At 35.9% G+C, this 11027-nt stretch overlaps 1 protein-coding gene across 1 annotated transcript; it reads right to left on the bottom strand.

Annotated features, from left to right (window-relative positions):
• Positions 1-720: 720 nt before the first annotated feature.
• polr1f (RNA polymerase I subunit F) lies at positions 721-10615 on the bottom strand. Its single transcript, XM_033998905.3, has 4 exons — positions 10205-10615; positions 5209-5350; positions 4280-4488; positions 721-1763 (listed from the first exon to the last, which is right to left on the bottom strand). Exons 1-4 carry the CDS (start codon positions 10489-10491, stop codon positions 1310-1312), a joined length of 1092 nt encoding a protein of 363 aa, XP_033854796.3. The 5' UTR covers positions 10492-10615; the 3' UTR covers positions 721-1309.
• Positions 10616-11027: the final 412 nt, after the last annotated feature.

The following is an 11027-nucleotide window of genomic DNA, read 5'->3' as shown; positions in this document are numbered from 1 at the left end:
AAGCTTAGGATCATGCAAGAGGTGAACCACACCAACAGCAGCCAGTACCCAGGATACCGGTACATGCTTTTCATAGACTCAAGTCTGGGACACTTCTTTAATAAAGTGAACTAACATTTCCTGAATTAATCCACTGATCTTAAAAAAGAAATAATAATAACGCATGTTGAAGAGCCATAGTTGTGCTTTAGTGTTTGATGATGCATATTTTTCTGTTTTAAAGTGCAGATTTGTTATTTTTACATTTGAAATGCAGTGTCATTACCTGCTACAGCACAACAGAAATGCATTATTTTAGTAATAAATAACATGATGTATTTTTAGTTTATATATATTTACTGATGGATATTAAAATGTTACAGAACTATTACAATAGTTAGGGCAGCATTAGCTGCAGATATACAGGATGTTTACTTAGAAGTGGTTATTGCTATTGGTTTTTAAATCCTGGATGCACATACAGTGTGAGTGAGGTTGGTGTTACAACTTTCACAGGAAACAGTCAAACTTAGTCATATCCTACATTGGTTTTACCTGGATGAAAGATGTTAAAAACAATGGGCCATAAAACAAAGAAATAAAAACTACAAGTACAAACCCATTTAAAGTCTTTCCAATCCAATTAATGGAAACATGATATTTCTAGATCCCTCTGATCACCACACATACGGTTTTCCTTTTAAGATAACATCCTAAAACTCAAAATGACTGGAAAAGGGGTCACTAAAACCTGTCCACTTTTATTCAGGGATTAATCAGTTAGTTTGTACACATCTGTTTACAATAACATCTGTTCACATTTTGTTTGATTACAGTCTTTAACCTTAACTGACCCTAGAATTCAGACATCTCATTTTTCATGCATATCACTCTCATGTGCCATGAATCAGTAGTGAATATATATACACCACACTCTCCTGAGTATTTCATTAGAAAGGGTGGACCTTCAATATGCAACTGGCTTAAAACATACATCAGATAGATCTGCGGCACACAATTGGGGTGATTCAGTGACATTACAGGATACATTATTCCGAGGCAAATCTACATACCACTAACCATTTGAGGAGGCAATATTTATTACTGACACTAACTAACATTTCTCATTTTTAGTAGAACTGTTAACATACTTTATGGATGTGTGCTGCTGTTACTCCATACAAAACTAAGTTCAATATTTTAATAAAACTGCAGGTACCACAATTACATTCCAAAAATTGTTTTATTTTTAGCCAGAAAATGTAATAAGCCCTCCTACATTAGATAAGAAAAATAGAATACAATTTTATCATCAGAATAGCAAAACCCTTCACTCTTTCCTTTTCTTTTTGGCTCTAGGTGCTAGAATAGGTTCAATTAAGTCTCCTCCATCAGACAGTTTCCTTTTCTTATCACGTTTACTGTGACTCCGGGAACCACTAGAGTCACTAGCATGACATTCAGTCTGCGAGGCTAGCTCTGGTTCTTTGTCCAGCTTTTTCTTTTTCTTCTTTTTAGGCATATCCAAGATGCCTCCATTCACACTGCTGTCTCCATTCACACTGCTGCCTTCTGGCATTGCCCCCACCTCCCTGTTCACCGTGCTGTCTGCACAAATTTCATTGGTACACACTGAAGACTCCAAGTCCTCTTTAGCCCTTTTCTTCTCTTTTTTCTTTTTCTTCTTTTTGCTTGGCGTTTCCTCGATGGCATCAGGTTCCCCATTCACATTGTCCTGATCTACAGTGCATTCTTCTTGCTGTGTTACAAGTTTTCCTAGGACACTATCAAGGAAAAAAAAAGAAAACAATGGATAACTGAAAAGCTTTTGACAAAAGTCCTGTATTATTATTATTATTTATTTCTTAGCAGATGCCCTTATCCAGGGCGACTTACAATTGTTACAAGATATCACATTATACATTATTTCACATTATACAGATATCACATTATTTTACATTCAATTACCCATTTATACAGCTGGGTTTTTACTGGAGCAATCTAGGTAAAGTACCCTGCTCAAGGGTACAAAGATTAATTCTCAAACTGAATGCAGTAGGGATTCAAGGAAATGCATGAACATGGATTAGGGAGTGATTAACATGCAGAAAACAGAAAGTACTGATTAGAGGAGAAACCTCAAAATGGAGCGAGGTAACCAGTGGAGTACCACAGGGATCAGTATTAGGTCCTCTGCTATTCCTAATCTACATTAATGATTCTGGTATAGTAAGCAAACTTGTTAAATTTGAAGACGACACAAAAATAGGAGTGGCAAACACTGTTGCAGCACCAAAGGTCATTCAAAATTATCTAGACAGCACTCAGAACTGGGCAGACACATGGCAAATTACATTTAAGAGAAAAGTGTAAAGTACTTCACGCAGGCAATAAAAATGTGCATTATAAATATCATATGGGAGATACTGAAATTGAAGAAGGAATCTATGAAAAAGACCTAGGAGTTTATTTTGACTCAAACGTCTTCATCGAGACAATGTGTGGAAGCTATAAAAAAAGGCCAACAAGATGCTCGGATATATAGTGAAAAGCGTTGAATTTAAAACAAGGGAAGTAATGTTAAAACTTTACAATGCATTAGTGAGACCTCATCTAGAATATTGTGTTCAGTTCTGGTCACCTCGCTACAAAAAGGATATCGCTGCTCTAGAAAGAGTGCAAAGAAGAGCGACCATTGGGTTTAAAAGGCATGTCATATGCAGACAGGCTAAAAGAATTGAATCGATTTAGTCTTGAACAAAGAGGACTACGCAACGAACTGATTCAAACATTCAAAATTCTAAAAAGCATTGACAATGTCGACCCAAGGGACTTTTTTGACCTGAAAAAAGAAACAAGGACCAGGGGTCACAAATGGAGATTAGATAAAGGGGCATTCAGATCAGAAAATAGGAGGCACTTTTTTACACAGAGAATTGTAAGGGTCTGGAACCAACTCCCCAGTAATGTTGTTGAAGCTGACACCCTGGGATCTTTCAAGAAGCTGATTGATGAGATTCTGGGATCAATAAGCTACTAACAACCAAACAAGCAAGATGGGCCGAATGGCCTCCTCTTGTTTGTAAACTTTATTTTGTTCTTAAGTAGGAATATAAGGGGTTAAGGGTTTGTTATACTGGACAATGAGCAATATTATTGCTCCCAGGCATTTCATATATCTGGAAGTGTCCACTTTCTAAAACCTAGAAAAATATTAATTACTCGCCTTTTAATCAAAGCAATAACTAAGCATGCTTAGTTCAACATTGACAGTCGACATTCCATTCTTTAGTAACAATTCTCTTCAAGATGTTATACTGACTACAGTATAACAGCCAGGGCTTCAGTCATGTCCTGCAGAAACTACTGTATAAAAAGTCTGGAACTGTAGCCCATCAAATGCACAAGCTCTCAAAGAGACTCACCAAAAACCGAAATTAGTAACGGGAAAGGCTTCAACGTGTGCTGCCAACCCAAAGCCTGTTCCAACTACAAATAAATTCAATCAGGGCTTAAAGATTTGATGTGCAAGTGGTGGGGCTCCTTGTAGGAACTAGGACAAAAACAACAACTGCTTGAGACAATCTTGATTAATAAAAGGAATGCCGGAAAATATCAGCATATGATTAAGCTAAACCTTTTAGAAAACACGAATTCTTGCTTATCAATGCTGCCACCTACTGTCATAAAACTGATATTGCACCCACTGTACATTTCTTAAAATGCAGTTACATTTAAAGCATTTTAGCACAATTCATGCAAATTGGATACTGTTTTATAACTTGTGTTTAGACTAAATAACCAAGTTGCTGTATAAAAGGGGTACTGTACTTCATCAGGATATTTCAGTACAGAATACAACATACAGAACACTATTTTGTATGTTTAGAACTGTACACTACAATGTGCTGTATATGTACAGTAATTCACACAACAACAAAATAAATTATATTGATGAGTCATTGTATACTAGTGCACTGACAGTACACATTAAAAAAACACATTAATTAAAATTAGCATTTATTTTGCATTTGAATACTTTTTTGCCAATTATTTTTTGCTCAGCTCCAGTGATATTTTAGTAAATGTGTTTAACTATATAAAAAAAATTCTACACCACTATTTACAACTTGTCATTACTTATGACATCATTTAAAAATTGATCCCCAATTCCACTGATTCTTTCCTCCTTGTGTTGTCTGTTTCATTATAATTTATTGTAAATTAATTGCATGCATGAGGTTTTGTTGCAATGGCAGTTTAGCTGAGGAATTCTCAAATAACGTGTTTTTAAATGTACCTGTTTTCATCTAGTTTTCCTCTAATAAGAAGAACACCAGCTACATCAGCGTCTAACTGGTACACCTCAAACTCCAGCCTGTCTCCAACCTTCAGTCCAGAGTCGTGACAGGCATCATTGAACATCTTATGTGGTTTTGGAAGAGAAGCATTGAAGCATCCATGCACCAGACATCCTATGTGAGAGGGGGCTACTTTGTTAACAATTCCCTGGAAAAAGAAATGATACAAAATAAATTAAATAGTAAATAAAAAATAAAAGATATACAAATGAAGCCCTCTTACAAAATAGGAAAGATATCCAGAATTAATGAACAGACTCATTTTAACAATTTGTTCACTTTCCATGTGCAGATGATGTATTGCAAACACGCACGAGGCTTGTTAATTTCTCAAAGATTTCAAGGGAAAGGCATCTATTCCCATGCAACCCAAAAAACAAATCAACAATACTAATGCTAAGGCGAACATCAATATGTGCTTTATAGATTAAATAACTACGGATGATCAGTTTTGAGTTTAAAGGTTCTGCAAGTGTTAAACATTTCAGATTGTAGAAACATTAAACCACTAAGAAATGCATGGCAAACACAGAAGTCAGCTGCAGTGTGTATACAGTAGGAGTATTTTTCAAGTACATAAATGTGTGCATGCAGTCTCATCCACGTTAATGTTGTACGGCATCATAAAGTCAGCAATCTAATGGAAGGCTTATGATGGCTTTTTTGATTGGTTAGAAAAATTTCTAATATGTTACTAAAGATGTTTAACACTATAGTTTAAATGTTTAGGAAACAAAATGGAATCTATCATTGCTAGAAAGAACAATGGTATAACTGGTCTCAACCAGTGTATAAACAAAATGTTTCGTTGTTTTCAGAAGTGTTCAACCACCTGTAGCCTTCAATACAAATTGATCCTTATACATACCACAAGCTTTTGTCCTTTATTGGGTCGGAAGATAACAAAGTCTGCTTCTATATTCATATGAATATAGCCTTGATCATCATAAATGTCACCGTATTGGCCCAGTATTCTTATGTTATCATATGCAACAGGAACTCCTTTTAAACTGAAACAGAGAACAAAAGCAAAGTCGATGGCATTTTTATAACACAACTTTGTTACTGAGAGCTGTGACTCAAATGTCATGTTGCCTTATTTATTTTAAAAGATGACAACGTTGAAGCATTGTTGTGTAGTATCTGTATGGCGACACAAAGCCCATGGTGTTAAATCTGACATGCTTTGGGCTATTTGCTGAACAATCTTATTGCCTGGGTTGCAAGAAATTTGGGCTGCCAACTGCCAAAGTGTACCTAGTGTATATTTAATTTGGAAACAAAGTTTCTGATGACTGTAGACAGCTTTGTATTTGTAGAGTCCTTAAATGGTTGAACTCATGCACATGAAAACAATACATGCAGGTACACAGAGGTCCCGCTAGCTCTTCTTTTCGTGCGTTCCTGAAACGCACATGCCCAAAATTTTGCATCCCATCCATCAAATATACATTTTAACTCAAAGGCTAATAAACTCCAGGGATGTGCATTTTGGTACATTTGTATGAACGTTTAAATTCTATGGCATGTAGTAGTTTAAAAAATCTCTGTCTGTGTATAGATATACATATAATCAGACACTTTTTTTGTTATATATATTAACAGTAGACCGTTCGCATGACGAGACAGGATTCTAAGCACTGCTTGTTGCCTTCACCTACGTGTTTTAATATTTTTCTGCATTCCAGTAACCGCATCGTCGTGTCTTTTAAGCAAAGATTCTTGAAAAACTGTACATCCGTGCGTATGTATTTTTTTTTTTGCCCAGCAGCTGTTTCACACACAGTACATTTTACCATAAAGTTGCTGACTTTGATGCTTTAAGAAAATCTGTTAAATTAGGCCACTGTAAAAATGAAATGCGAGTTAAAAGTAGGATCAGGGATGAACAATTCACAGAATTTGTCAGCTCTGTTTGAAATAAAATTAAAAGGGACCAGAATTAGGCTCAGGCAAGACATGAAGGTAAAAGCAAAGATTGTTTTGCAATTAACAGCTTTTTCTGAGTTTAATAAGCTAAATTTGTCACCTGATTAAAAATAAAACCCTACTTGTGTGTGTGTGTTCGCATTTACTTTTTCCAAAATACTTGTTTTATTTCTTAGCAATATGGACCTCTTAATATGGGGCATAATACATTATTTTAAAATAAAGTACAGTACAAATATTGTATTTTCCCATATTCATTGCGCTGCTAGGAACTCCAACCAAACTATTCTAATAGCATTAGTGTGTGTATGCATTACTCCTGACTAAACATGAAACGGTACTCCAGTGTGGACAACATGAAGCTGACGACCTCAGGGGTTAGTCTCAAGTCCGGTTCTAAATTAGATTGCATCAGAAGTGTAGACGCTGTAATATCGAACTACATTTTTTGTGTATCTTCCAATATTCCAAAATGCTTTCGGATATGTTTTGGCGCGTGGACATTACAAATACAGTACTCAGAACAGGCGTCTGAAGGAGCTGAGTAGTCCCTTCACGACTCTGCGAGCTCGGAAAAAAAACACAGGATTTGCTGTCTCGCAGAATTTTCATTTTTTTTGCAAATAAAAAAAAAAATCAAACGTTTGCTCCCTACTATCGCTGTACATGTCACTAGAGCGCATACACGCTATTTGTATAGTGAGAAGTGTGGTGAGGTTTCAGTGCAAGCTTTAGTTCAGCCATGGAGAGATTCCTAAGACCATCAGTGAGCTCCAGAAACAAATCTAAATTAGTAACTAATATAACGGCAAGAGATACGGCAGTCCAGTATTTCCAATAACTCACCGTCATAGCGTCTTCTAAAACAGCAGAAGACTGTGGCAATGACCATGGAAAGACAAACAGTGACTACTGAAGAACGAAATAAGGTAAGATTATTATTATTTTACAGAAGGATTTCAGAGTTTAGTCGCAAGTTCAAAGCGAAGCGTTGTTCTGTTACTCCTATGTGAAAGGTCAGAGAAAAACAATTAGGACCTTGCTTGTGCTCCCTATGTTGCAGGTCCTTTAAGATGTCATTCTAATTATATATGGAAATACACACTTTTTTTGTACATGGTGTAGAAACATGAATGCTCAAAAAGGAAGGAGGCGGCAAACTATATTACATATTATCCGATTACTTGGGATGACTTATTCTTGTGAAAATCCTCTTCTTTTTTTTTAAAAAATCATTACTTTCCCGTTTGTTTTTTGGTATGTGATGGTATCACTTTCACATTGTGTCAGTGTCGCCTGTCACTGTTTCCAAGTGTTTGTCACCGTTTCCCAAATATTTCTATGTGCTGTCTTGATGTGGATATGTTTTTAAAATTACAACAAATGTTTCTAAAAACACTGTTACATTTGTAAAACAGTGTATTTGTAAAATGTACCAATGCGAATTTGAATCCCAGTGCAAGTACAATCTTATTCTGCCAGGCAAATGTTACTATTACTAAAGTGATTAAATAGTCATATGTTTTGGCCATAACTGTATTTAATTTATTTAAGAATTGTTATGTTTTATGTCTATTTTAAAAAATGGCATCCAATCACAGTGCTGCAAGTTTGTTTTTGTTTTTTAAAGTGAACTCTTTGCTTTATTGTATGTGTTTTTTTCTTCTTTTGATTTCCATAAAATATGGCAAACATGTTTCTTCTGCATTTTTTTCAGATTTTAGTAATGCGATTGAATAAAAAAAACGGAATTTAACTAACTGACTTACTTTCTTATTTATTTATAATCATTAAGTCATTGCCGCAGAATTTTGCAGAAAACACTGTTCTTGTTGCAGATTTTAGGATATTTTACCATGGATTTCCGTGGGGACTAGTTGAGAATGACTATCGATACTGCTGTACCATATACACTTTTAAAAGGCATGTCATATGCAGAAAGGCTAATTGAATTTATTCAGTCTTGAACAAAGTCTACGCAACAATCTGATTCAAGCATTCAAAATTCTAAAAGATATTGACAATGACGACCCAGGGGACTTTTTTGACCTGAAAAAAGAAACAAGGACCAGGGGTCACAAATGGAGATTAGATAAAGGGGCATTCAGAACAGCAAACAGTAGGCACTTTTTTTACACAGAGAATTGTGGGAGTCTGGAACCAACTCCCCAGTAATGTTGTTATTGTAACCCTCCTTCTCTGCTTTAGAATTTAAGTAACGGTAAACTCACGCGCTGGAGGCCACCTAAAACCAATGATCCTCCAGCACAGCCCGAAAGCCTACCGTTTCTAAGGGCTACAGTAAACAATATATTATAAACCCAGCTATTTTATAAATGGGCGGACTCAATTAAATTAACTCAAATTAAAATCAGGTAGTGATTTTATATACCGTATTTACATTGTGTAGTTTGCGTTGTGTGTTTTGTTTGAATTAATGAACCCAGACCAGGTTGTCCCTTAATTATAATTTAAAAAATATGAATTTATCTAAACTAAAGACAAAAAATAACAGAGAATACTTTAGGGAGTAAGTAAAGTGAGGCACATAACTGTTACATTTAAAAGACAACAACACAAATACACAAGTACTCGGCAGGCTTAGTACATCAATGTAAGAGAACACTGCAGTTCTAAAGGGACAGCCAGGAAGTGATGTGCGTTTGTAGTTCTGCCGGTTGTATTTTTTTATTATTATTATTTATTTTATTTACTAGCTCGACAGACCTACAACACGCATGCTTCCCTCTGGTTGCCTGGCTATCACCAGTGTTTAAAGTGGTTTGAAAAAGGTGCCAGTATGCAGATTACGTATCATTTTTAAATGCCATCTACAATATGTTATTAAGCTTTTTTTTTAAAAAGACTTTGTTTTAATGTTATACAATGAAAACATAAAACTTAACTGTCAATTGCTTTTAGATTACGCATCATAAAAGGTATATATATATATATATATTATATATATATATATATATATTAGTGCCTGACTTGCATCACGACAGAACCTTTTGAAAACAACTATTTATCTTCAGATATTGTTGTTTACTCCAGCAATAAGGGTCATCAACAGAATTAATATTTATTTAATATTTGCGGGGGAGTTTCTTTGCTCTTGTCCAGATATTCTGATGGCACCATCATGTGTAGAACCTCGTTCTACTCGTATTGAATAGGGCTTTTCAGAAAAAAAAAAATACTAGGAGCACCCTACTCACTTTTAGCAAATTGCCAGACGAGTTTTATTCGAACTTCAGCCTAACTCTTGACCCTGTGGCAGCCGCTGCGCGTTACTTAACTGCTGAATCGCCGTGAACCCGCTATGAGAAACTCAGCAGAGTATGTGCAGTGACTTGAAAAAACATCGCTCTGCACATGCGCACAATGAGCAGAGGGCCAGAATTCGATACTGCAGTACTCAAAATGGTCTCAACTAAGCCGGATAGATCAGACCGTGATGTGATAAGTTTGCAATGCTTATTTCCATTACCTGTGTTGTACAAAAATCCATTCATTAAGTTATGTTTAGTTATCTCATTTATATAAACATTTAAAAAAAAATCTTCTTGTGAAGTACTGCACTGAAACGCAATAAAGTACACCGGCTCAAATTATATAAATGCATTGTTGTTTATGCTTTTTAAAAAGATTGTTTGTGGTAACTTTGAGGTAATTGGTAACGAAACTAAAAAGAGGTCCAGGTATGGTGTTTTGCAGCAGTATAACACACACACACACACAGAGATATAGATGATTATATATATATATAGATAAATAGATAGATAGATAGATAGATAGATAGATAGATAGATAATGAAAACACATACTATAATAATAATAATAATAATAATAGAGGCCCGCTGTTCTTGGGTTTGCTGACTCAGTAATCATTTCGAAAAATCTCCCAAACCTCCAGTTAATTTGTAACAATGTACCTTTCTGAATATTTGAGCAGCTCTGTCCCGAGTTGCTCCTGGATTCCTGTCTTCTTCTTTTTCAGGTACATTGGAGACAGAGCAACGTGCCTTCTGTGAGTGTCCACCACCAGGCATGAGTATGGTGCCCGAACCAAATTACAAGCTTCATCAAAGGACGGGATTAGACACGGCAAAGGACCCTTTGCCACCGATTCCGAAGCAGTTACAGTTGCCTGTACAAGGTCACTCACAGGAACGGAGGATTTCTCCCGTTTCTGCTGCTCCTCTTGCTCCAGGTTCGCCATGCTTCTAACTGCCGTAAAGCAGTGCACACTGACAGCATGTTGTCGTGCTGCTACGTCATGTCCTCTCCATCTGTGCAACAGTGGCAGGGATGGCCAAACTTCATCACCGTACGAGCCGCATACCAAAATATGGTCGAGAGCTGCAAGACACGTACATTTAAATACTAGCATTGTTGTGCACTACAGTAGTTGTTAGGCTATCTCTTGATGGCAGCAAAATACACAAGAACAAGGAAGAGAACATTGCGGAGCCTACACAGTTCCTGTGTAATTCGTACTGCAGATCTGTATTGTACTTTAAATGTAACACTGGTGTTTTTCCATTATTTCTGTGTATGCTCAATATATTACGCATTTTAAATAAAATATATTCAGTTATGAAGCAAAATACAATCACTGACCTGATTTCACCAAAAAAATCACATAAAAACACACATTTTTGTAAGGATTCTTTTTAACAAGCTCTTCCCTTGAAGATCTGAATAATGGGTTTATTTTATCTATTTATTTATTTATTGTATGACTGCTGCGTGTAT

The sequence above is a fragment of the Acipenser ruthenus genome, chromosome 4 (genome assembly GCF_902713425.1).
Source record: "Acipenser ruthenus chromosome 4, fAciRut3.2 maternal haplotype, whole genome shotgun sequence".
Lineage (NCBI taxonomy): Eukaryota > Metazoa > Chordata > Actinopteri > Acipenseriformes > Acipenseridae > Acipenser > Acipenser ruthenus.
This window is presented reverse-complemented; position numbering and strand designations above follow the sequence as displayed.

Coding starts and splice junctions, on each gene's coding strand:
- polr1f (XM_033998905.3), bottom strand. CDS start 10,491: ATGGCGAACCTGGAGCAAGAGGAGCAGCAGAAACGGGAGAAATCCTCC. Junction 5,351..10,204: donor CTGCTCAAATATTCAGAAAG/GTACATTGTTAC, acceptor TCTCTGTTTCAG/TTTAAAAGGAGTTCCTGTTG. Junction 1,764..4,279: donor GGAAAACTAGATGAAAACAG/GTACATTTAAAA, acceptor TTTCCTTGATAG/TGTCCTAGGAAAACTTGTAA.